General features: G+C 40.4%; 1 protein-coding gene across 1 annotated transcript in view; it reads right to left on the bottom strand.

The window, feature by feature from the left end:
• Nucleotides 1–26,118, bottom strand: part of LOC124110683 (tumor necrosis factor ligand superfamily member 10-like) — a 70,415-nt gene that overhangs the window by 31,024 nt on the left and 13,273 nt on the right. Inside the window, exon 2 of the mRNA XM_046470024.2 lies at nucleotides 10,430–10,466. Within this exon, the coding sequence (XP_046325980.1) occupies nucleotides 10,430–10,466 (37 nt within the window). The remainder of the gene's footprint in view (nucleotides 1–10,429; nucleotides 10,467–26,118) is intronic.

Raw genomic sequence — 26,118 nt, 5'->3', positions numbered from 1 at the left:
TCAGCAGGAGATGTAAGGACGTGGCTTGGAATACTGAACATGGAACATCTACGTGCCGTAGCTTCGTCCTTTGGCACTTAGTAGGGTGCCAGTGCAATGGTTATGCACATTAGTTATTTACTGTCAAAGCGATGCTACAATTGCTACGTGACTCGGTTTTGGGTCCAAAAGTAGCGTTTATGTACATTACATGTTCATTTCAAGGCTATGAATAGAAAAAAAACAGCATCCGGAAACCCTTAGATCATCAGTAACAATTTCTCATTCCATTAGTTCATGTCATGTTACTCAAAATAGGTCACCTTAACTTCTGGTTTCATCTTATGAAATCTCCTGGAAAGGCAATAAATTACTTTGCCAATAACGTGTGGACGTTCCTATGAACCTATTTCTCATATAATATATACGGCGACTGGGGTCGCCAAGAGGGTTACTGCTATTCAGCATTCGTACGTGTATGAACTGGTTACTCATTATTGCGTTCAAATTTACATAAATATATTCGGCAGTCACGAGTCGCAAACCCCATATTAATGTTTAATACAGTCCGTACTGGAAATGGTTTCCATTGTGATGGTGTTACAGTCGCCTTTTCCCGACCGCCATCGGATCAGCCTCACTCGGCTATTGCCGCCAATATCACTGCATGCTCCACACGGGCCATTAGTCTGGTGCTCTCTCGTGTGGCTAGCCTCTGGGGGAAGCTAATATAGATTTGTCGCCTGGTTGACCATCACGGGGAAGCCGTGTGAAAGAAGTACGAGTGTTGCAATGACCCCAACACAATGTCCAGTGGCAAGGCCTACTGTGAAACAACTCCTCTGGACAATCACGACAATACTCTCAACAAATAGAAAATCGGAACAGGGATAGTATGATACGAATTCATATGAATAAATGATTTGGATTGGTTCGGATTTGTCTATGCAGTTAGTTGAGGACATAGTCCCCAGTAAAAGATAGGAAATGGTTCAGCCTGCGAGATCTATCATTATTCTTTTTCAAGTGTTTCATTTCGCGACAAGAGAAGGCTATGCTTGCTCTTGACCGTTGTTTAATAGTGATGGTGACTTTGAAATCGATCTACAACTATCTGAATAAGGCAAGGCTGGTCTTTCTCATGCATATAATGAATGCAATTTTCTCTCTGTCCAAAACTCAGAATCCGTAAATGATTCCCTAACCGAAAATATCTACTTTTTGTCGTGTTTCAGTTCTCAGGCTCCTGTCAAATCTTTTTTTGTGATACATGATTGTAAATATGTTGAGGTGTGGGTATTCGAAGTTGTGATGGCTTGAACCTAATCATGTTCACTTAAAGCGAATAAAATGTGTTCAAATCAAACCAAAGAAAGATAATGCCCAGCAGACCCGTCCAAACTGGACAGGTTCTCCAAACAAACAGTTCAGATTAGCGAGGTACAGTTGTATTGGAAAAAAAATCTTTTTATCTTCAATCAAGATCCGGAGTAGAGTGTTTCAGCTTTGAAATTGTCTGGTATATTAAGATAAGTAGGAAGGTTTAAATTCCGTGACTCTCGAGGGATGGATTCGGCATCGGATGACTAGTAGTCCGAGCTTCTACCAGGATGTAAATATTACAAGGGAGGTATTTCCAACCACTTTGCAGCGTCCTCCTATTCCAGACTCTCTGGTCACGCAATCATCCCCGGGAGTCTCGGTAACAAGCCATCATGAGTCTCTTGAGGAACCAAACATGGAGCAAATTGCCTACTAGACCTCCACACGCACACATCCGGGCAATCAGGGTATGATATGGCGGAAGTGGACCAAAATGGCCGCCAGGGACTATCATCTCTTCTATTTCCAAGTCGTTGTTGTCGGTACTTATTGCAGGGATGTCAAAACACGGTCAAATTGCAGAATGTCCTGTTCGATACTTGCCGGAAGTGAGCGACTCGTGGCTAAATGAGTTTAGCTTCAGGTTTGATGCCCGGGCAAGCCGTTGCCATGGAGACAAGACATAATTTTCCCCATTAGGCCAAGTGAGAAGTTAAATACAGTTTATCATTATCGACTGTTTTGTTACAACGGGAAAGTGTTTTAGCGTATCGGTCATACAATCAAGTATTCAATATAAAGCAATCAATAGGCCGGACCTGAGTGCATCCGTCAACTTCTTCCTCACGCTGCTCTATAGAATCTACCCAAACAAAGGGGGATAACTGCAAAAGCGTGTGTCACAGCTAAACGATACTGAAGACGATGGCATATTTGAAAGGAATGATTTGCTACGATTTAGAAAACAATCAATTTTGATCGCCTCCCTGGCTGCAGGGATAGTAAGAATAGTGTAGTCTGTTACATATGGCTGACATTAGCAAAAGGGAACGCCACAAAGACATGCCTATTATTTATTACCATGTGTTGGTATCTAGACGGATATACCATAAAAATTGTAATAATTGGAATATAAATACGATAGTGGTAGTTAATGGAATTAAACAAGCCGATAAGAACATGTCAAATCGACCATGTGACCAGTGTTTCTTTTCATATTAATCACACATATTAAATACGGTTGTCTCCGGGGAAGCCGGCTCCGAACCTTCTGCAAATCTGTTTTTTGTCATGATATCAATATTCATGCTGACAAAAGATATATGATAGCGCCACCTGTTGTACGTGTAAATCACTATTAATAGTGAATGCGCGAAATCCCGGCTATAAAGAAGGATACACCGTATGTATGTCAAACACATGTGCCCCTCGTCCACATAAATCGATACATCAGCTTCAGAAGTAGAATTTGTAAAATCATCACACATTGTTTGTGATGTGTATCAGTATTTGTCCCCGAACTTACACAAAGCCAGCCAGGGCAGTACTTAATACGGTTTTACGTTCTCTAACAGACCCGATCCTGTGTTTACATGTTTGTGATTTACATATAGTCGACATATAGAACCTCAAAGTGAATATCTCGAAAAAATATTATGTCGAAATGTAGAATGTAGCGATGTAGAATTAAATTCATATGAGTTTACATCATACCTTCTATTTTAAAAAAAAACCATAACTCTGGTTATTTCGAAACTTTCATTTTAGTTGACAACTTCGAGTTATCGAGAGTACATTGTATCAGTTATGCATAAGAAAGTCAGTGCTGGTTGAAGCCAAGATGAATATGAAAATGCCCTCTGTCGAAACTCAACGGCATCCGTTTCCTCCTTTCCTTACCCCGCCTCGGAGTTTTGGTTCGTTATATCCGATATTTCGTTATATGCGACTCAAAACGACCCAGTTGCATGGGATGTTGCATAATGTCATGGAATATTGACTCTCCTGGCGTTATGCATGTACATGTTTCCTCTTCCACGCGATCCGTGAAACAGATACGGTATTTATAAACATGGATGGCACATGCATCGGAAGCAGATACAACCATCCTCGCATGTGCTATTTTCCTAACTCCGTATTATGCATAGTGTCTGCTCAGGGCACCCATACAGTAAACAACCATTGTGACTTTCACATATCTGGTTTACTAAACAAATTCCGCTTAGCTCTGACCTATATCAAATTTCAGCACCATACAGATAGATACAGACGTTGCCGAAAGATCAATGCGGGTTCATTACAAGGAGGATTTGTTGGCTCAACGTGGATATATGAAGGCAAGGCGTTTATAGGACTCCGCCTGTGAATGAATCTTTAGCTTGCTATGGATCCCAGCTTGGTATAAATGTCAACCATGTGTCCTTATTTCAAACATCTTAGGTTATTGGGAGGCTTGAAGGCAAAACGAACCATATGCCTTTTAAACAGGGACACTTGCAATTGTTATTACAGTCAATATTACAACACTTTCAGAAACGAATTATATTTCTACAGAGGAGGTCAACAGCGTACAGGATCGGAGTGCTACAACGACAACTACTCGTTTTTCCTTACGTATAATTAAGGGCGATGAGCATCGCTGTGCGAAAATAAACTGGAAATTACTATACATGAAAACGTCTGATCCCGAGTAATATATCGGTCTTCAATAGACATAAATATGCTGCATCAAACATTCATTGTTGTTCGACATGCACATGAAAGATTCAACGGCGTAAAACTGGTTCCAAAAACAACACATTTTAAACTTGCCAGGGACATTTTCAGCAGCCTTTATCGTCGGCGATGTTCATAAACTACGGCTCTTCAGTGGCCGTTGCTGATGGTGGTTGATGTGCCCTGCTCCATAAAACATCAACCCCATTCCTCCAAGCAAATGGATTCCGGTAGTGCTGTAGAGCTTCACAAGATTTATCGATTTTGAAACACCGATATTTAATAACTTGTTCATTCATCGACCCTCTTGTAGCCGACGCTGGTACCAATGTTGACGCCTCTGTTACATCTAGGGGCACTCCAATGAGAAGCCCAGAACGAATATTTCACCACCACGTCCACGGTCGGTGAGGATGAAAGGTTAAGGTGATGGTGTTGCTGTTCGCGAAGTCCTCAACATCATCGTGAAGGAGACCGACCTCCATAAATTCCAGATGATCTCAAAGATTAAATCCTCTCTCTCCATCATCCAGAACATAAGAATCTGCCCAACCCTGCTCTTAGATTCTTTGACAAAGTAGCAAAGAACTTAAAAATACAAAAAGTACCTCAATAAGCTATTAACACTGACATCAATCTGAGAAATCGACGTCCGTCAAGGCCTGTCACACCATCACCTACAACAATCTCAAACTTGATTGGAGAAACATCCCAGCGGGAATTTCCAAGAAACGGGTCTTAGGGGCATTTCCGGCACGCTAATGCTTCGTTTCCTTGTTTTTTAACTGTTTCCATGGAAATAACGGGTAAATATTGAACATCAAGTTAAGAAGACGAGCTGAGGGCAAAGGCATGATAGCAGAGGGAGACAGTTTGATATGAATGATGAAACTCTCTCAAAGTGAGTGTGCTGATTCTGTAAAGTTAAATAATCGAATAGTGTGTGAGTGAGTGAGTGAGTGAGTGAGTGAGTGAGTGAGTGAGTGAGTATTTTTTCACGCCGCTTTTACCAATATTCCAGCAATACCACGGCGGGGGACACCCGAAATTGGCTTCACTCCCTGTACCCATGTGAGGAATTGAACCCGGCTTGACGAACAAACGCTTTAACCGCTAGGCTGCCCCACCGCCCCTAAATAATCGAATAAAAAAAACAGTCTTTTTATAACTAGATTCCAGCAATGGCGGCTGTTTACAAAAATCCCTTGACGATAAAATACACCGACAACCTATCTTGTAAGTAGGAAACAACGAATTGTATTTGTTTTTCTTTCACCGTAACAGCTGCGGCGAACTTCAGCATGTGTTAAAACCGCGGGACGCCAACAAATCAGTGTTTTTCTGCGAAGGCTTCACACAAAACGCTGCCTACAGAACAGTATGTGTTTGTTCCGAAAGAATTCAATAGAACGTACACACATCATAGACGAATTTCACGCTGAATCTCAATGCAAGTACAATAACGTCTGTCGTGACGTAATTAGTCGTTTTGCCAGCATTATTTTACACATGGAACACTCGGGTAACATCGATATAACCTTGAAACACGATTTGGTTTATGATACCTCAACTTTAAATAAAATTATATATATATATATATATATATATATATATATATATATAGTTTGTTTAACGCCGCACTCACTATCAACTTTAGTTATTAAGCGTTGTAGTAATATCAGCTGTAACGTAATCAAATCTTGTTATCCGTTGTATGTATGACAAAAAGTTGTAGTCGCTACATAACTGCAACAATCTTGGACTAGACGTTAAACCCAATTTCACCTCACCCATATAAGTTGTAGCTCTGTATCAGCTGAATCTGTATCAAATATAGCTAAATCAGTTGCAGCTGTAGTGTAGCTTAATCAGCTGTGGTTATATCAGGTGTGAGGTGGTACGACCAACTATTTTCAATACCATTGGACAACAAAGGGAAGCGTACAACCTATTACCATCCTATGTTCCAACACAGAGGGAAAGAATGATAACCTTCTTGTATACAGTGTCTGAGCTGCCATATTGTATGAATATCTCGTTATGATGCGGGTCAGTCCAGCCAACCTGTGACCATACATCAGAATGTACCTTCGTAGTACAGCCACCCGATCTCAACAGACATATAGTTTCAAAACCAACGGTAAAACTAAAAACGTGATTCTCATTATTAATAGATCACATGGCAACTTTTTCGAAATATGTAAAAATCGGTGTTATATTATCCCGTGAAGCAGTTCTTTTGGAACACACGCAAACAAATTGTGTCAATAGGAGAGGGAAATGTGGTGCCTAAGTCGGTTAACGTCGCCATCAGCAGGGACTACAACCTTCACAACCAGTATTTACACTTTTATGGTCAAAACAGATGGGTATGGAATGACGGAACAATTCCATCCAGCTGAGAGCAATAGATAGTCCTGTTCTCCAGGACTGATGACCGTTCCAGCCAGGTCAACACACACTAACAGCTATCACAATGCTGTAAATCACTACAACCTCTTGAGGCTACCGACCACTAGTGCCGAGCATTGACCGTCAATTAGTCCAAACACAACAGTGTGCACAGCCTCAGTGGTGGTCACTTTGAAAGGAGGAGGCCATTGTTGTCTGTGTACATTCCCAACACCGCAGACGGATCGCCACACAATATCGATCTCGCGTCACTTCTTATGGAAATCTGCCACGCGAGATCTCGCGAGACTACATAACACGTGCAGTTGGCACTTAGATCTTTAGAAGAGATTTATACTCTTTTGCCCAATTCCTTTACGAAACATCTGATTGATTCGTGCGAGAATGGTATTCTGAACATGCCTTGTACTAATATTGACATAACAACCGCCATTTCTCCTTTGTTGACGTGGCAGTTATTTCATCAAACATGATAAATACTTCAGATTGTGTACACATAAAGGCAGCTTGCGTTGCTTCTATTACAGTTAAAGTCTAAAGCATATATGATGCCGTCTACTTCGGTGGGCCCTACCGTTCCTATCCCAAACAAGCATCCCCACCAGTCGTGCTCAGCAGGAAGAAAACTCATTGATGCCAAAAGGTCATTCTCCTGGGAGGCCTCGGCATGTTGTGTGTTGTCTTAATACAGGTAAAGTACTTATCTATTTGCAGGGGGGATAGCGCTTAATCTATCGGCTCAGTGTCTAACGTCAATGTCATCAGCTGAGTCTCGGTGGAATGGCTGTTGAGATGCATTGGCGTGTATATTGGAGAGAACATTGGATATACTTGTTCACGAAGCTTACTGTATAATTCAATTTCAAAATCCAGACTGTTTTGAGATGAAGGGAATAGCAAATGACGTAATCAAAGCAGCTTCTGTTTTCCAAGATACATGGAGAATAGATTTATGGGGAAGGTACGGATGGATAAATAAATACACGGATGAATGGATGTTGCATGCACGGATGAACGGATGCATGCATGAGTGTATGGGTGGATTGTAGCGGTTGGTAAAGATCTCTAGAGGGAATGAGAACTGCTCTACCTGGGAGTGAGTGAGTGTGGTTTTACGCCGCTTTTAGCCATATTCCATCAATATCACAGCGGGGGGCACCGGAAAATGGGCTTCACACATTGTACCCATGTGGGGAATAAAACCCGGGTCTTCGGCGTGACGAGCGAACGCTTTAACCAGAAGGCTACCTCACCACCCCTGTACCTTGAGGAAATATTTTCATATTCCAATCGTCACAGATACATCAGCAGATGGATATTCAGGGAGACAGATATTTGTGTTTATGGATACGGTATAAATACAATGATGGATAAATAACTAGATTGCGATATTGTGAGAAGATTTACATAGCTGCTGAATGTTGAAGACATAATCCAGCTAATAGCGTCAAGCTGTGACAGATTCACCTGCTCACCACACAGTCCACTGCCCACTGTTACACACATCACAGTCAGAAATAGAGAGTCAGTAGAGTCTGATACATAGTGAATCTCACCCGAGTGTCTATGGATATTAAATATATCAACACTCGTTGATATAATTGATATCAAAAGACAGGAGGGTGAGATTATATTTGTCATCCAACATCATTCTTCCACCTTTTTCAGTTTGTTGACAGTTATAACAGTGTCTTAAGTGTAAATGTACTGCTAACAGCTTCAGTAGTAGCGTCATTAGTGATGTCATTGGATTGTGACGTCATGTAACAAAGACGTCACAATGGTCTGCAAAGCATTGTGATTCAATTTCATTGCAGCGATATCTACAATGAAGATATCGCTTGATCTCACCCGAGCGATATCTCCTGTTGGAGACATTTTTGGATGATAAAAAGACATGTTCAGATACAGACAAAGAAGATATACATGTACATACCGGACAGATTGATAGCTCAGAGACAGGAAAAAGGCATATTAAAGGACAACTCAATTAGGTTGACAGACATATTCGTGGACAGGTAGACAGACACATTTTGGGAAGGTAGACAGACATATTCGGGAACAGGTAGATAAACATATTCGGGCAAAGGTAGATAGGCATATCGAGACAGGCATATCGAGACACGGGTAGACAAATATATTCGGGGACTTATTCAGAGATCTAGTCACACTGAGACAGCTGTCTCATAAGTCGTTAACAACACCAGAGAAACAGATGGTATGTACAGGTGTTGTCAGTTGAGCTGAATAACCTTTTGGGCGTTGAGTACAATACAGCATTACAGTTGTCACATATATTTATTTGTAAACCCTCTTACCAAGTCGAGTCAATACTGTGTCCAAGGTCATGACCGAACCCAAGGCATGTCGTATTAGTTTCAACGGTCTAATCCCGTCAACAAAACAACAAACACAAGCTTGTTGAAACTTGTGCTAAAACATATCACACTCCGGTTCAACACTATAGCTTTCATGAAAAATCAATCATTACTCGTGCAACAGAATACAAAAAGGAGAATTTCAATTCGCATCAGCGAGCATGGCGTCTATACTTTTGTTTTTCAAATGTTGAGCTATGTTTTGAAGCTTCATATATTGATCTGAATCCACGCCTAGTTAACATGCACGTATGTGACGTTTACAGGATTACACAATTTACATGTTTGTAATTATCTCTGGCCACGATCAAGAATATCCTATTCCAAAACTCTCTGCGCACCGTTTCACTACAACCGCTACTGAAATACGCATGCATGATTTTGTAACAGTTTTTTGGGGTTTTTTTCAATTTATATGTAAATATGTATACTTGATAAAGACAATCCTTTATTTTTTATTTTACGTACTGAGTATACAGGCGAATATTAAAACAGTAAACACTATACAGATCTATTTATAAATAAATTCAGAAACAACAATTGCCGGTAGATATGGTTGCAAGTTTATTACGGGTCGAGTTAACTATTGTATTACGGGCAGTTGGCGGTCATGAACTCGAGACCACCGTATCCCTAAGATAGACAATGGCGAGGCCAGGTTTACCTTTCAGAGCCCTGGTAGGCTGTGTTCGGTTTGAAAAGAGCTCAGAAAAAGCTTTCTTCTAGTGTGTAACCGCAGTTGTAGACGTGTTGTTTTATGTCGGTAACAACATAACGTTAAATGCCGTGCAGGGTATTGAGTGTGTTCAGCTTGAAACCTATATGATAATGAACAGTTGTATTTGAGTTCGGCAAAACATTACAAATTATTTGATCATTCTTATGGCCATATATCCTAACAGTCTGATTAAGTTATCACGGGGACTATTATAAAATGTCTTGGAAGGTAGGTTGATAAAGTTTTGCTGGTGTTGAAGACATCCCTGAATAACATAAGCATGTGTTTATGAATCACTATCACAAAGTGATGATACCAGGTGTTTGCAAAAGGTGAGCGTATACTGCTCCACCGGTCGCACCCGTCACAAACACATGCAAAGGCAAGTCATAAACTGACTGATGAAACTGTTCGTGGAATCATCGACACAATTCTTCGAATTCCTCAATCGTTGCTCCACCAGTGGCTGTTTCAGCAGGCGATCTTACAGTTTCAGAACAATATCTTACTTACGTACAGTGACTTACGATGATGGATGTTACGTTAATACCGTGTGGTTAAGTCACCATCTTCTTCCCATCACAACCCCATCCTTTTGAGCATCCCGGTTCCGAATACAATCAACTAATAAGCAACTTCTGGTCATTCGACGTATCTGAATTTCGCTATTCAAATACGCAATAACATCGATAAAAATACACGAGCTCATTGACAAAATGCTTATCTACTGTTCTCTACGTTCGGTTTCATAATATTCCAGTTCTAAGGGAACTGAGTGAATAGTAGTTTTTTCTAATGTCTGAATAAATTGCACATTAAATGTACCTTGAAGAGGCCCAATTCAAGGTTACTGTATTTGCAATGGTCTGAAAAGATACAATCAGAACACAGTCACACCACTTACCTTTAGCCATTTCTTCTCTGTACGTCCTCTCGATGAACTGCAAAAAAGAAGATCGGGTGATTAACTATTCACAAAGCAATAAAGCTAATACATAAACAGTTAACACCGCGGCCTATAATTGCACTGCGTCTGTAACCGATAAAAGCATGTTCTATTCAAGCCATCTCCACATTTCTAATAATTTGTGATATTTACCCATTGGTAAAGCAAACAGGATACGATCTTGAACGCGAATTGCCGGTGATTATGCAAAGAGAAGGAGATGATTGTCATAATTCCGGCTAGAAAATGTCCTCATAATTGTTGAAGTATTTTGCGCCATTCGTGTGTCACAACAGGTCAGAAAGTAGGTTGTGTTGTGGAATATGTATACATGTCATTAGGATTGCAACAGTTGAGGAATAAAAAGCGTCGGTAGCATTTACTACACTTTCAAACGAAGTTTTACTGACATAGTGTCAGGTGTACATACAGCGTTGAGTGAGTGGGTATTATTTGACGTCGCTTTCAGTGTATTCCCAACAATATCAAGGCGGGGACATGAAGAATGTGCTTCTCATATTTTAGCCATTGTAGGACTCCAACGCTGGTCTTCGAGGAGAAGACAGAATGCTTTAAAATTAGGCCGGTACATCAGCGCCAAATCGTTTTGGAAATTGATGAGGGTATTTTATTTCAAGCGTTAGATGTAGGGATAGAGAGACGAGAGCATATGGGGAAAGGGAATGTAGGGATGGAGAGTGGAGATTGAGAGAGTAAAGAAGGCGGGATGAAGATGCAGAATATATCAAAGGACGCCGGGAAGATCGATGAGAAGAACAGAAGAAAGGAGATATCAAGCTGAATGAAAGGGGGAGGGAACGAGCAAAAGTTGAAGAGACAGATGGGCGGAGGGACGATGACAGGGAAGGATAAAAGCTGGATTGATGGACAAGATGAAGATTAAATCGACGATTACGGGGATGGAAGGAAAGAAGAGGTAAGATCAAAAGATGCGAAGAAAGTGGAGTGACGGGCAAAAGAGGGAAAATCAGGGAGAGGGGACGATAAGTAGAAGATAGAGAGAAAGAGAATAAGTCAATAAATATTAACGTCCGAAATCTCTGCTACAGCTTCCTGTATAACACTACACCGACGTCGTGTATATGCAGCAAGCAAGGTGCATGCTTTATAACGCTATATTGATCCGTATTGTGCACAAAATGCGTCAAGTGCGCACACGCTATTGTGAGTGTCCCTCTGTGACCATATCATCAATTAAAACCTAAACCAGCGCACAACCTATATCGATATTTATTAAATCAAGGTAACAGACCTGTTCTATCAAGATGTCAAAATCAATACATCGCCGTTCTCCGTGATATGAATCTCACATTGTGAGCATATGTTCTCTTATAACCACCATATGTTGCTTCTGTCTGATCAAAAGGTGTGGGTCGACCAATACACGTCCATATGTGTTGGCAGGCAGGGACACACACTGCCAGATATCTATCAAATACCCACATTCATTTATCAGTTCAAGGTGAAACCGTCATAGCCAAAACAGTTTATGGCAAATTGGAATTTCACGAAGGATTAACAGAGTGTAACATGCATTGATAGGTAAAATCGATGTTATATCACACAAATATATTTGCACACATATTGATATCTCTTCCGCTGCATCTGCTGCTTGCACTCATAGCGCTTGATGCAGTCAGTGCGCTTTTCTGCAGCCGACACAGAAACAACATTGTAACATTTCATCTCTGATAATAGAGAGGGGGCAGGTTAAAAGCCCGGCTCGCCCATATTTGTATGCATAAGAGCCCTACAGTGATACAATGTGTAGACTATAGCATTAATAAAGTGGATATGCATACAGAGTACACAAGCATTCCTTTAATGTATTATATGTTTTAACACCACCTCCGTGGTCTAGTGGTAGAGCGTTCACCCGGAGAGCGGAAGGCCCGGGGTTCGATCCCCGGTGGCGTCATACCAAAAGACGTTAAAAGATGGTACTTGTTGTTACCCTGGCTGGCGCTCGGCATTAAGGGGCTAAAACAAGGACTGGTCGGCTCGGAGTCAGTATACTGTGTCTGAGTGGGGTTTTCATGTTAAACTGTGGCATGGTATCTCAGTGGGCTAGCACTATAAATCGGCATCAGTCCGGACTAGTACAAGCAGCCACACACACGCACACGCCGCTATATAAGTGCAATAATCTTGGACGCGACGTTAACCCCATTTCACCCCACCTTATATGCATGTTTTACCAGGGGTTTGTAGTTTTTAATGACGATGCCTACGGTACATTGACAAAAGGCCAAATACGTTTTCTTGCACAATCCTTTACGCTTAAAACATCAGTCAGCAAACATGTCACACGAGTCAGTAATGGTAAATGGTATGCAGGTACGCATGAAATTTGAATAAAATCGGCCTGAAATGAAACTTTGACGTATTACAATGAATGTAGATATAATGTGTCATATTGTATGGGTCCAGTTTTGTTTAATTGTAGAGCATGTATAGACTTATTGACTTACACAGCCGAATAAACATATATTCAAATTGTGTTTTTTCCACGTCAACTGATGTTTATTACATACATGGTTTATAGTTGATTAGAATGGAATCATGTGCAAGTAATTACGCCATTGTCACCATAAGCTTAGACGTACATGGTGCAAGTACACGTAAAACACGCATGGAATATGCATGCCCTTCCCATTCGTTTGACGTTCACATAATGTAATATTTTTTTCTTACAGTTAATACTGTTAGCAATTATCCATAATGGACGCAAGTTAAGCCTGCGATTTACGTAGGCAATAACCAGGCACTTATGGCGGCTAGTCATGCAATGACCGTATCAATTAATATGTTGTGCAATAATCATAACATGTAAGGTTGCTCTCTCATCTAGAAATTGATCTTATATGGATCCTATCGGTTTTAAATATAAACATTTCGTTTTGAAGCGTATCATTTATTTCTGCTGCGAGATCAAACACTCTCAAATCAACTGCATGCAGAGAGTACAGAAATTAGTGAATTGGTAGCTTGACAAGGGCCCTTCTCAATCGATCACAGGCCCTGCCTGAGGTTATGTACGTAACGGCGGTCGTCGTGGTGCTCTCGTACAATCGACATTTGAGTGCACGGACAGAGATTTGGGTGTCTATTACATGTGTGTATGATCATCAAGTCATGCTAGACAATTACATCAACAGATCTCCCCTAAAATGGAAACCAAATCGAAGTATACGGATTTCAGTAGGCATGCACAATGTATTTTAAAACCTACATACATAATGCATACATGAATTATCATATGCTAAGAATATCCATCTATCTGCATCTATATCTACAGGCTTGTATTAATATCCATGTATCTATATGCATCTGAGTGAGTGGGTAAATATTTAACGAGGCAACGGCGATATTTCAGCTAAAAATATAGTGTACGTATACGTGAAATTCATATCTTAAATATATCCACATGTCGATATGCATGTTAACACATATATATTCATTTATATAACACCCCGCAGCATCTATAAGCGCTGGCATATGTTTCTTTTAAAACGAAACATTTGTCTTAACACGTCTGAAAGCAACGAAGCATGCATCCTCAAGTATCGATAAGCGTTTCCAGAAATACAAGTAAAATGTATTTAGTAACTTGTTATCTTGTTACAGAGACTTATTTTGAATGCATGAGGCAGGACCCCGCCCCCAAACATCTGATAGCTTTGTCTCACATAAAACAGTTCTGAATTTCCTTTGGGTCACTTTAACCTCAACCCATGCAGAAATCCCGTTATTAGAAATCTTCACTATCTCTCATGGGAGGGGACGCACTACATGTACATGTAGGGATGGTTTGTTACAGAATCCAAATTACATAAAGCAGGAGTGGAGATTCTATGGATAAGATATTTTTCTGCCTGGCTAGATATTCAGCCCCGACTCAGTGAGTTGAGGTTCCCAACCTCCTCGGTATGACTCAGAGGTTTGACAGATATGGACACGAACACTGATCAATACTTGCTTTGTAGTTTTCGTCAGCATTTAGAAAGCTCGAAACCCTATACCTTACGTACGAAACGCAAAGCTCTCGAGTCATTATTGAAGGGAAATCAGATAAGTGAAGTACGAAACTAAACTCCAGTTTGATTCCATGGTGCCAGGCGGATTGAGAACAATCTGACCAATTAGAGTCGCTGTTACATTTGGGAAGGTCAATATTCTAACATGGCCATCGACAGAGACATCCTAATACTGAGGAGGGTAAAGTTTGGCAAGCAGAGTTGAGGTCCAGGGATCGAAGTGGCATTAGCAGCTGTTTGAAGGAGTAATACATAATCGATTACGACACCAATAGGGACGAGAAGGGAAGCACGACCCGATTACGACAAGCACGACCCGATTACGGTAGTCGCTTCGATCTAGCTTTAACGACTGTCGTAATCTGTGTTGGCAAACATGGCGATAGATCAGTAAAAGAAGTGACCAAGTCGAAAAAGACGATCGAACAGACACCCTCTTGAGAAACAAGAGACGTGGGCCTATTTGCACATTCTCGCGGCTCATCCAATTCAGCAACAGTGCCAAAATATGCCAGAATTGATCTTTTTCTAGAATTAAATTTAGATATTTTCCTAACTATGTGTATTCAACACAGTAAAAGCCACCATCACGCACACAATGTTGTGAAAGGGGCGAAAAGCATTTATGCCCGCACGACATTCGGACTTCTTTGTGGCATAATGGACATGCGTGACAAGATACTTCGAAAAAGAAGTCACGAAAGAGTTGTAATTAGTCCTGGGCTAAGTGAGTTGCACTTTGATCAATAGTTCTTACGTCTGTCTGCGGCTGCATCGTATCAGATGGCTGTAACGCGTGAGCCTTCCGCAACCATTCAACGAGAAACTAGAGGACACGAACTTTCTTCAGTGTCTAGGTGATCGCTGGCTCACCGTTATTATTCAATTAACATGTCTACACCCTCTGCCTAGCATCACACTCGCTGTCGACCCCAAAGAAAGACAAATACAAAGAAGGACGGTGGGTATTTTTTTAGTTACATCAGGTAGCCTTACCATTCTCATCCGAGTGTACATCATGCTGAGAAGTGCGATGTCCAGAATTGGTATTTGAGTTGTTCTCGCCCAGAAGTAAACAAATGGATCAAATAATTCCATGCCGCATTTCGATCCCGATCACCAGGGCATCATTAGACAAGAAGCATCTCCTATTTGGTTGTACAAGGATGGTTTGGTTAATTAGGCTGCATGTGTGGCTATTCTAGGATTTGCGATTCGGAGCTAAACGAATTTCACGGATCAAATTGTACAGAAATCTTCCAGAATACAATTATGAAAGAAGTGATCTCCGGGCATTTAACGCAGAACACGTGACGCGTAGAGATACGCTAATATCTTCTGGCGCGAAGGGAGAGGTTTTATGAGTGAAATTGGGTTCTTTGGTTATTAGTCCTGATTAGTGTAGCCGGTGTAATTGAAGTATCTTTACTTGGATTAGTGCGAAGTCTTTAAGCTTATCTTGGGAAAAAGGAAAATATTTCTACCAAACATATTCCCAAGTATGCGTGAAAACATCGTAATCTTGGAATTAGAAATGGCTTAAGTTCATCAAAGTTTCGCCACGTTCAGCACTGGGGGAAATTGCACAATACAGAAAACATGATTGACTTGAGAAGCTGCTTAATGGAAAATGAAACTTAACACGCGAGAGAACAGTCTTCTCATTTGTGGTCACATTATTGCCTGACTATTTAACCCTTTCCCTTGTAACTGCCCGTGAGCAATCGGTACTAGATAAACATCTTAATGTATGTGTATGTATATGCATTGGGACAAATAAGGTTACTTAAAAGTCAATTCATGCTTGGCATTCTCTTGGATTCCAGTGAACAAAATCTTAGTATCTGTGCCCATGCATTTAGCTTTTGTTTCAACTGTCTGTTATTTGAGATTGCCTTTCTTCCAGTAGCTCATTTACTGACATTCAAATCCCTCTGCTAGACATCGTTCATCAAGAGGCATCGACATGTATTTCCACCGGAGCACCGACGAGCGTACACCGGGCGTCAAAGATGCTTTGGTGAATACATATACGCTGCGAGCAGACTAAGGTTTTGGACGTTACGCAGGCACTGTAACCACAAATACCGCAGGTGCACCTAATGGCAGAACATATAATGGCGACACTCGCTACAAAACCGGGTTTCCATTTAAACAAAGTGTAAATGTTTCATTATGGCTTCTGGGGCATTCAAAAAGACATAGCTGAATATTTAAAAGGTCGCGCAACAACAGTTCTAGGAAACGAGTCATATTTCCTCTTGGCCAAGTTCCAAGGTCTAACGTTAGGCTTCAATAGTTATCTATACTTGTTCCAGCCATGATGAAGTAATATGAGGACATATACGTCTACCCGTGTTTGGAACTGTCGCGAGATAATCTGAATAAGTGTTGTTGAAATGGCATGGCGAATTCAGATTTCTTTTGGCTTCATTCTTATGCCAACTTTAAAGCAAAAACCTTCAAGTCAATATTCGATTTGCAAAACAAAGGCAAAACCCAAATATACATTCGATTGACAATTTCTTGTATAAATAAGCACATCCCTTAGAGTGTATAATAAATGATGATGATGATGTTCAAGGAGATCGAATGCCCAAATAATATGACGAGACAGAAGTCACAGATGCAGTTCTTAATTCTTATGTATATTTGTCTTTGGGTTTTTTTTAAACTTGATGAGACACACAAAATCGTCTACAACTTTTAACCAAGAAGATTTGTTCACCACGAGAACGTCTCTCCGATCCTTTGATTAAAGGACAAGACTTCATTAAGGCTACGTAGTTGTTTATAGGTTTTCAAATCCGATTCAGTCTTGTGTTCACGTATGGCGGACGTTAATTACAGAATTCCATTACAAGTCTGGAAGCCAAATCGATTCACATCCTTCTGACATTTTTTAGGTATCGACATCAGCTTTGTGGGCTCTTAAGCCATTAACCAAAGACCTAAAACACAACATCGAGTAAATCCTTTACTTAATAATCCCAATGATCCTCCTGCAACTAATGCCTTCAAACCAATCTTTGGTCAAATGAGATATATTGTTGCATCTACTAAATCAGCCATCGACTTATGTCTACTCGGAAACAACAAACTGCCGCCATGAGTATCAGGGGTAGCTTACATCTTAATTTGTTAATATACTGCGGATCATAATGACTTAAACTAATGGTCTGGAGATCTAGTTCCACGATAAAAGACCATCCGGTAAAACCTCAAGATGAGGTATAAATTAAGTCTTTTCTTTTTTAATGATGCCACAGAATGGATGTGTAGGTTTGGTCTTTCTGAAAGTACTTAGCAATTACTGGACCTAATAACACGATTATACGGCCTGGAGTACCTGCAACAAATTACCTGGATGGAAAAGCGACTTATAGATCAAAGGGTCGGTCTTTCAGGTGAAACATCCAAAAGTGAACTGACTCGTTGGAAGATTAATGTAAGGCCTAATTGATAGACAACGGAATTAAATTGTATTGATTACACCTGATAGAACTAATGTGACTTCAACTTTAGACATAATGTCAAAATTCGTGTCCCTAGTACAAAGTACTTTTGACAATATCCCGAACACAGTTTTCCTTTTCAGAGGAGAAATTGCTCATCAACAATTATTGATGCAAGAAATTCACCCACTGCGAATCTTTTAGATGTTCGGTTCAAATCTCATAAGTGTCGCAATGTTCTAATCACCTAAAAGCTATCATGTCATCGTCCAAACAGGGCATTGAAGTTGAAGGTTACCCTACAATTTATAAAAATGACGTCATTAATGCTGACGTAAACTATGGAAACATGCTTGTTGTTGTGCTTCTAGGATATGCACTGTGTTTGTCGTTTGTTTGAAATAGAATGCATTTTGCAAAGAGCAGTCAAATGAGCTTGGCTCTACATTTTACAAATCCTTGTGTCATACAGTTTGGGAGAAGATATTAGCAGCTGTGATTGACAGCATTTGAATGTCATTCAACGCACGTCGGGTAATAAAGCTCAAACACTTCTTATTTCTTTTAAGAAACAGCCATGAATAAACTGATAAGATTCATTCAAGGATTTATTTAAGGAGTCTGATAAGAGTTCGCTTATTCAACGTTCCTCTATCAGGAGCTCTGGGAACACACACGGTAAGCAGGCAGTCGGCATTACACCTGGTATAAGGTAAAGGATTAGAGACGAAAAACAGCTGGTTCAAAGTACGCTTACTGCCATGGTTGGTGTAACGTGCATGTCTGTTCTTACATGTACAGCGCCATTGCTAGGCGTTTAAAGCCTCAGAATGTTAGCAGTAAATCTGGAGTTTTGTTTTGACGACGCAACAGCATGACTTAACGGTATTGAAGAAAACTATTTGTCATTACAGTAGTTAATAGGGCTGAACATGGGAGTGTCTATCCCATTGATAACATGAATGAAACAGGCTATGACTAGCATTATATATAGCAACTGAGACATTCGTATCAGACCGTATAACGTCATGAGATTATGATAAACCGTTGTAGTGCGTTGTCAGGATTATCCACCGAAACAGATTCAATTTGACGTAAAGGGGGAAATAGCTGTGAAAATTATATAATGGACCACTGAAATTCAGTGATAACACCGGGTGTTCGCGAAAAGGGTTGAATAACTTCTACCCCAATGCAATAGCCCCGATGGCCTGTAAATAACCGAATCTTGACAAAATAAACCAGTGATAATTTTTTTAGTTGGACTAAGTTGCAATTAGTGATTAACAAAACAACTATCATTATCATTTTGAATTTTGTCTTGATATGAAACGTGTTGTTAATAATAAGAAGAAGAAGAGGAAGAAGAAGATGATTTCATGAAGCATCATAGATTTGAAAATGTAGGCAAATACTGCCAGGCATCTTAGTCCAAAAAACAGACTTGTGATTAGGCTATCTTTATCATTCCGATGATTAAAAGAAAATATTTTCGGGTACTGTTAACCAAACATTTATTTGTATAGGGCATACATACATCCCAAAACAGCCCTCATTACATGCTCCCAACACCACGCGTTGCTGTGCAGCTCGCAAGTGTTAGAGCCCGCTAATTGGCTGTTGCCTTGGGCCTATCACCAATCAGTCGGTCGATCAGAGGGTGTGGGGGATGATGCCCAAGTCGACAGTAACACCAGGTAATGATCGAGAGCAGGAGTTACTGTCGCTGTTAAACAAGTCAAACGCCAACCCTTAATTCCCACTTTCAGACAAAAGCCAACCAGAACCTCCTTGCCTAGCTGTCCAAACATACAAGCTAATTTCCTCAGGGTGTCTTTGAAAACTATTTTTTTCACAGGATATCTGGTTATTGTAAACATTCAGCTAAATATCTTAGTAGATTCTCATCAGTCACGTTACGGTTAATTAGTACAGTTCGCGCATTTGCGCTATTTGATCAAGATAAATGGGTTTTTGAAATACAGGGTCGGAAGAAACCATAGTTAGCGTGTAAATGTTTGTACCATTTCATATCTCATATGCAGTTCTCTTGCTCTCACATATTCTTTTAAGACAGTGTCTGGAAGGCGTATATGTAGGTTGACCGCAACAAGACAGCTTAATCACCAACATATTGACTGTTTCATTAAGTGATATTAACAAGTAATAGATTATTGACACAAATTGGCCGTTTGGAAACCGCCAACTGAAGAATGTCATCAACAAATGGAACAGTCAAGGACCCAAAACAATAATCAAGGGTACAAATGATTGATGGTTACATTCCTATTAAATTGGACATGGAACCCTCTACAACCAAGAGACGTCTATGTCAAACAGACTGATCATTCAAATGGTCAACACACAGACCATGGGCATGATCAACCAACTGATAAATCTAATGGCCAGTCTGCTGATCAACCAATTGACACACCAACCAGCCAACCACGACACAATTCTAGCTAATAATCAGACCTGCAAATTACACGATCTCAAACGTCTAAATGTATTTTTTAAATTCAAACCATGCATGCAAGCCGATTGCATTATCATTTGTATTCAACTACCAAATTCCAACACATTCTACGTGTAAGGGTGTATAGACCGTCCTTATTTCAGTTACTATATTGCGTTTGTTGCCAAATTGCCACACAAGACATGGAAATAAGGTTCACCTACGAATCAATGCCTTGTGTTACAACCGATCCGACTTGGCTCCCTGTGGAGAACAGACATGCATAGGCCGACCTTTGAAGGAAACACTGTAGAGGGCGCTTCTGTCCGCCATTATCGGCAATTACAGTGCAGCACCAGTGGTGTCAGACCTCAGTGGTCAAATCTCTGCTGTATTATGTGCAAGGTGTTCAAGGAACATGCACAAGGAAACTTGGGTTTTAATTACACACCTCGGTAACTATCAAGAGACTTCTCTGAGACTTGCAGTGATATCCTAGCAAATGTATTTTCCGACTGGACGAATTACCTTTGATCATTTTTTCGGCCATAATTTGAAACGACTGTTGAACATTCTATCCTTGCCGCGAAGGAGACCGTTTTACATGTTCAAGCTAACACAGAGTCAATATGTTTTGCCTTAAGTGTGCATGTAGCCATTTTGTCGGTTGATGGATTTATTTACAGAACATGATGGCTGTGTGGGTAATTTAAAAAACAAGACTTGGTATCAATTCAGTTTTGACTATTATATCACGAAAAAATAAATCCCGTGACAACTTATTTAAGCTATCGCTGTCTCCGAGCTATGAAATACAAGTCACCTGTGAAGATCCGGCTTAAAATAGGTCTTCAGCAATCCATGCTTGTCGTAAGAGGCGACTAACGGGATCGGGTGGTCAGGCTCGCTGACTTGGTTGATGCATGTCATCGTATCCCAATCGCGCGGATCCATGCTCATGATATCAATTACTGGATTGTCTGGTCCAGACTCGATTATCTACAGACCGCCGTCATAAAGCTGGAATTTTGCTGAGTGCGGCGTTAAACAACAAACAAACAAACAAACAAACAAAATGAAATACAAGAACATTGTTCCTTTTGGGAGAAAATGAACGTTTTTAATCTGGCAATGAGGTGACATTGATTCGTATCTTGTTTGAATGAACTGAATCCGGAATTTGTGTTTGTACAAACTGAGACTAAAAGCAAAGGAAGTCTAATCTCTCCCGCGACTCCAACATCAAAATAAATATGCACTTGCCATGCTTTTACGAAAATCATGTTTGTAGTTTGGCCGAAGTGCTGGTAACACAAGACCCCTCCATCTAGACATGTATATTAAGCCCTCGCCTATATTACGACAGCCGTGCTCTGACGTCACACCGAGGTGATATGTTATGACAGACTCGTGTTGCTCTCACATACTCGGAATGAACTATAAACATGCAGAACCATACTTTCAATTACTTTGATTTTACACAACCTGGATACGGGAAAATGTTTACTCGGTCCTAAAATATCCTAATCCACTTTTCGTAAAATGATCCTGGAAAAAAGCCATACATGTTCAGCACTCTGTGACGTTGGCTGTTTACAATGGTTTCGCGCTTCACGCCTGTTCGCTAGAAGAGGATCTAGGTTTCCTGTGCTGTTTTAAAAACAAGGTCTCTGAAGTTTTGTTGCAATCTGAAATACTTCAATAGTTCTGTCAGGTGAGATACATCCGCTTGTTGAACACCGAGAACGGCTGTTGTATGTGTTAACGTGAGGATGAGAAATGACGAACTCGGAATCTAACGCCAAAAAATGGCGGTCTAGTGATCCTCCTGTGGCGAGAACACACGAGAACATGCGAGATGATCAGACTACCATATGGGAAGGGACTGGTATGCGCATATACATCCTTCCCTGTTGATCATAAAGCGATTGTTGCACAACAGGGGCGAGTTGAATTTAGTTTAACTTGACCTTCGTTGCCAAAACCTGTCGTAACTGCTGTCTCAACGGAAGCATTGACGAAGACCAGAATCCTCGAACATGGGAATTGTGCCGATATAACACACAGGGTGATGCTATTATAATCATACCCCTGTAAACGTCTGGAGGAAGCTTCTTGGCACGCATGAGCATTGGTGTATTAAAAATGACAACATTGCTAAAAGATCTTAAATATTTTTTTTATATCTTGTGCAAGTTTCTAGGCTTTCAAAAAGGTTCCAGGAACTACTTCTTCTATTTCATATAGCCAGGCTTTGTTCGGTTCAAAACAATTTAAAACAAGCTATGTACACGTATATCCACTGATATTTTACCGTTATACTTCTTCAAGGAGTCCAATTACTAATTGTTTTGCAACATAAGTTAATGGTTAAGACCAGGGCCCGGGATTAAATACGTATGTTTCTTTCCCCTGTACAGTTCCCTTTGGCATGACATATTTGTTTCTGGTGTCTATTGCTCAACGCTGCAACGTACTGTAGTTTATGAGTTCCTCTGCTTCTTCCAAATGTTTTCAAGTTACATCCATGAATAATTGATAATATTAACTCTACATAATGTACAGGAACTTGACGTGACATGACGAAAGTCATACAACTTCCATGAACATGATTAGCCTTAGAGTCATGAAATTCCCAGACCATTTTAATTATTCATGCATCAATTCTCTCCGTTAGTTCACCAATGGTGCCACCAGCTGTACATGTTAACATTCTCGGGAAGCCCCCATAACCCATAGTCTGACAGAAATGTTATAAGCGCTTGTTTTAATGGGCAATGAATATTCTGTCTCATAGAGGCAAATTGGCCATTAATCCAAATAGTGGGATGAACATGACACAGACAGAACTGGGGATTGTAAAGGGGGACCTAGCCCATAAAATGATAATAAGATGTCTAGTTACAAGTTGCAGGAGAACTGGGCAATGAAAGGTAAAGGGAGGCGTAACTTAGAGCTTGTGGTAAATGTCACACGTGTGAACTCACTGATATCTAAATGTTACAGAATACCTGTTTTATGCCTCTAGATTTAAGCGTTGTCAACGGACCCTGTTACTAACATTGCATCAGTAAGCGTATCAGCAGTTTACAGAAGCTGTGTTGCCTTTCAGTGAAGCTTCTTAATGTCATGTCGTAGCAACGATTGTACATCATTTAAATGTGTCTGTTTGAAGCCGAACAATCTCGACATATATCTTCTTGCTTTGTGCTATCTCGTAAATGTGTCTGTTTTGTGTTATACCATCTCGATGTTGAAAAATGTAAGATTCGTTGTGTGTCTGTTTTGTGTTTTCCACTTTAATAGTGATAATTGTTATACCATCTCGTTCTGTGTCTCTCTTTTGTGTTATACCACGTCCATATTGATAAGTTCATTCCATCTTGTTATGCGTCTCTTTTGTGTTATACCACCCCGATATTTATAACTGTTATGACTTCGCGTTGTGTGTATGTTGTGTGTAATACCACTTCATGTTGATAAAAATAATATGATTGTTATTTGTTTAGGGTCTGTTTTGTGTGATACTACCCCGATATAAGTACTGTTATACAATATCGACTTATTTGCTGTTATTCCTAAATGTGCCTGTTAACCTTTCAGTAGCCACTGTTACCATATTTTATATATTTATGTCGCTATCGAACATACGCGTAAATCTGGATCTGTGCAATATCAAATCCTTTAAGCACTTAGTCACATCTGCTGGCATGGGACGTGTTATCTGGATCATTAACCGCCAAAGCTTTACAGAATTGTTATTGCACTAAATAGTGGTTATGCAGGGTGCCGCTATTCCCCCGTTACTCTTACCAATTGCTAGGCACCCTGCACGCAGAAGTAAGTATTGATAGGATATAACACTGTGCAGACATTGGATTCTCGTACAGCAGATCCACATGCACATTGTGTAATGCCATATGTCACAGTATATCCGTATCGTGACAGATATATTACAACGGGTACATATCTGTAACATGTGTTATGCCATACCCTCCACGGCGTCTTAGAAACGGACAAGCGATCGTGGTTGTATACGTAGATACTGACAGCTCTGGTATCGGAGAGTGATAAGAAAAGGGACATGAAACGAAGTACATCTGGAATAAACTCGATACTCCGGCGCTTGGAAACAGAAATAATTTGCTAGCCTGTGTGATTCATCTGTGACACTTCTTTACCTATAAAAAGGGCCATAGTGTTCTTTCTATTTTTAAGTTGTTTATCGTCATGCGTATCTTGGAATGTTGAAATGAATGTTTTGTTTTTACAGGTGTAGAGGTAGATTTGATAATACCGCCACGAGGAAACTAACATGCATTATCCAAATCAAATCACATCTCATCTACGTCCTGTTTAATAATCAATGTTTGACCACGCAACACGTGTTCTTATGCAAATAACATATGCGCGCGCAGCATGATGTCATTGTCAGACTTGCCTAACGTGGTCTGCTGTTGCAATACAATCGGATATGCTCTCATGGCCAGTAATTATAAATTGTTGTGAAAGATGCTGCCTAACATATTTCACGTGTTATATAATAATGTAAGCACCATAAGGGGCGTGTTCAAGACATATAGTGGTAAGTAACCAAACTTGGTAGTGGGTGTGCGTTAGGTACTTCCGTGTCTTCAATATTAATCGGTTATCAATCTTACAGACATGTTCTAAGGGCGAAACCAAAATGAGTTTAATATAGTGCACTCAAGTGAAGAATCAATGTTTTCGAGCGAGCATCTTCGCCATAAGATCACCCAATAGAGTAGTTTCATCGCCTGGCCAAATTACTTTAATCAGCTTAAACATCTTCATATATCGCAATATATCACAGCACATGCATGCCCTTTTGTTATTAGGTAAGGATCTAAGGTTCATATCCCTTTTCAATCTACGTGTAGACTTTGTAATCAGTGCCCAGTGCGAATCTGTTGGAATAGGATAAACAACGATCTGGTTTATCATAAATAATAAACAAAACGGAATATAAGTGACTTAAAACAAACTAATTGGCACTACCAATTTGCCTCAGCCTAGTGTCTCTTTAATACCAAGTCATACCGGAGCTGCAGCATTGCAACACACGTATCGTTTATCTTCCTTGATGTAGAATAAGGTGTACTCCGTGTAATTGTTAATGACATGGCCTTAGTCAAGACATAAACAGCTCTGGGCGAGCTGGTACTATATTAGTACACATTCCACCATAGACCAAATGTTTCGGTTCTCGAATTGTCATAGTCTAAGAACATTAGTAGGATCTACGGCCCCTTCAAAGGATCGTAAACCTTTACTTATTGGCATTTCCTTTTTATCTGTCCCCCACTAAAAGCATCGCTGCTGCACCAACTGCTACAGAAGGCTGTAGAAGAGTATGTTCGTTATGACCACGTCGTTACGCGCTCATGACACCGGTGATGCCGATCCATTACTTCCTCCAAAGATTTTTTCGTTTTTCTGGAAGCTGAAAATTACCATCGCAACAATGGTTCCTGCAAAGTCAATCCGTCAAGGGATTGTAATAACCAGTCTTAAACGGGAGGACAGAATCGATGAGGACTAATAGACCTCCGCGGGAGGACAAGCACCGGGTTGGAATTGGAGTCTTCAACATGGTACACTTTGCAGGAGGAACAAGCGCTTGGGTTAATTCTGTTTGGATTGGTACAGTCTAGAGCG

Source organism: Haliotis rufescens, unplaced genomic scaffold, assembly GCF_023055435.1.
Source record: "Haliotis rufescens isolate VD_foot unplaced genomic scaffold, xgHalRufe1.0.p SCAF_67, whole genome shotgun sequence".
Taxonomy (NCBI): domain Eukaryota; kingdom Metazoa; phylum Mollusca; class Gastropoda; order Lepetellida; family Haliotidae; genus Haliotis; species Haliotis rufescens.
The sequence above is the reverse complement of the archived record's forward strand: the minus strand, read 5'-3'. Positions and strand labels throughout refer to the sequence as shown.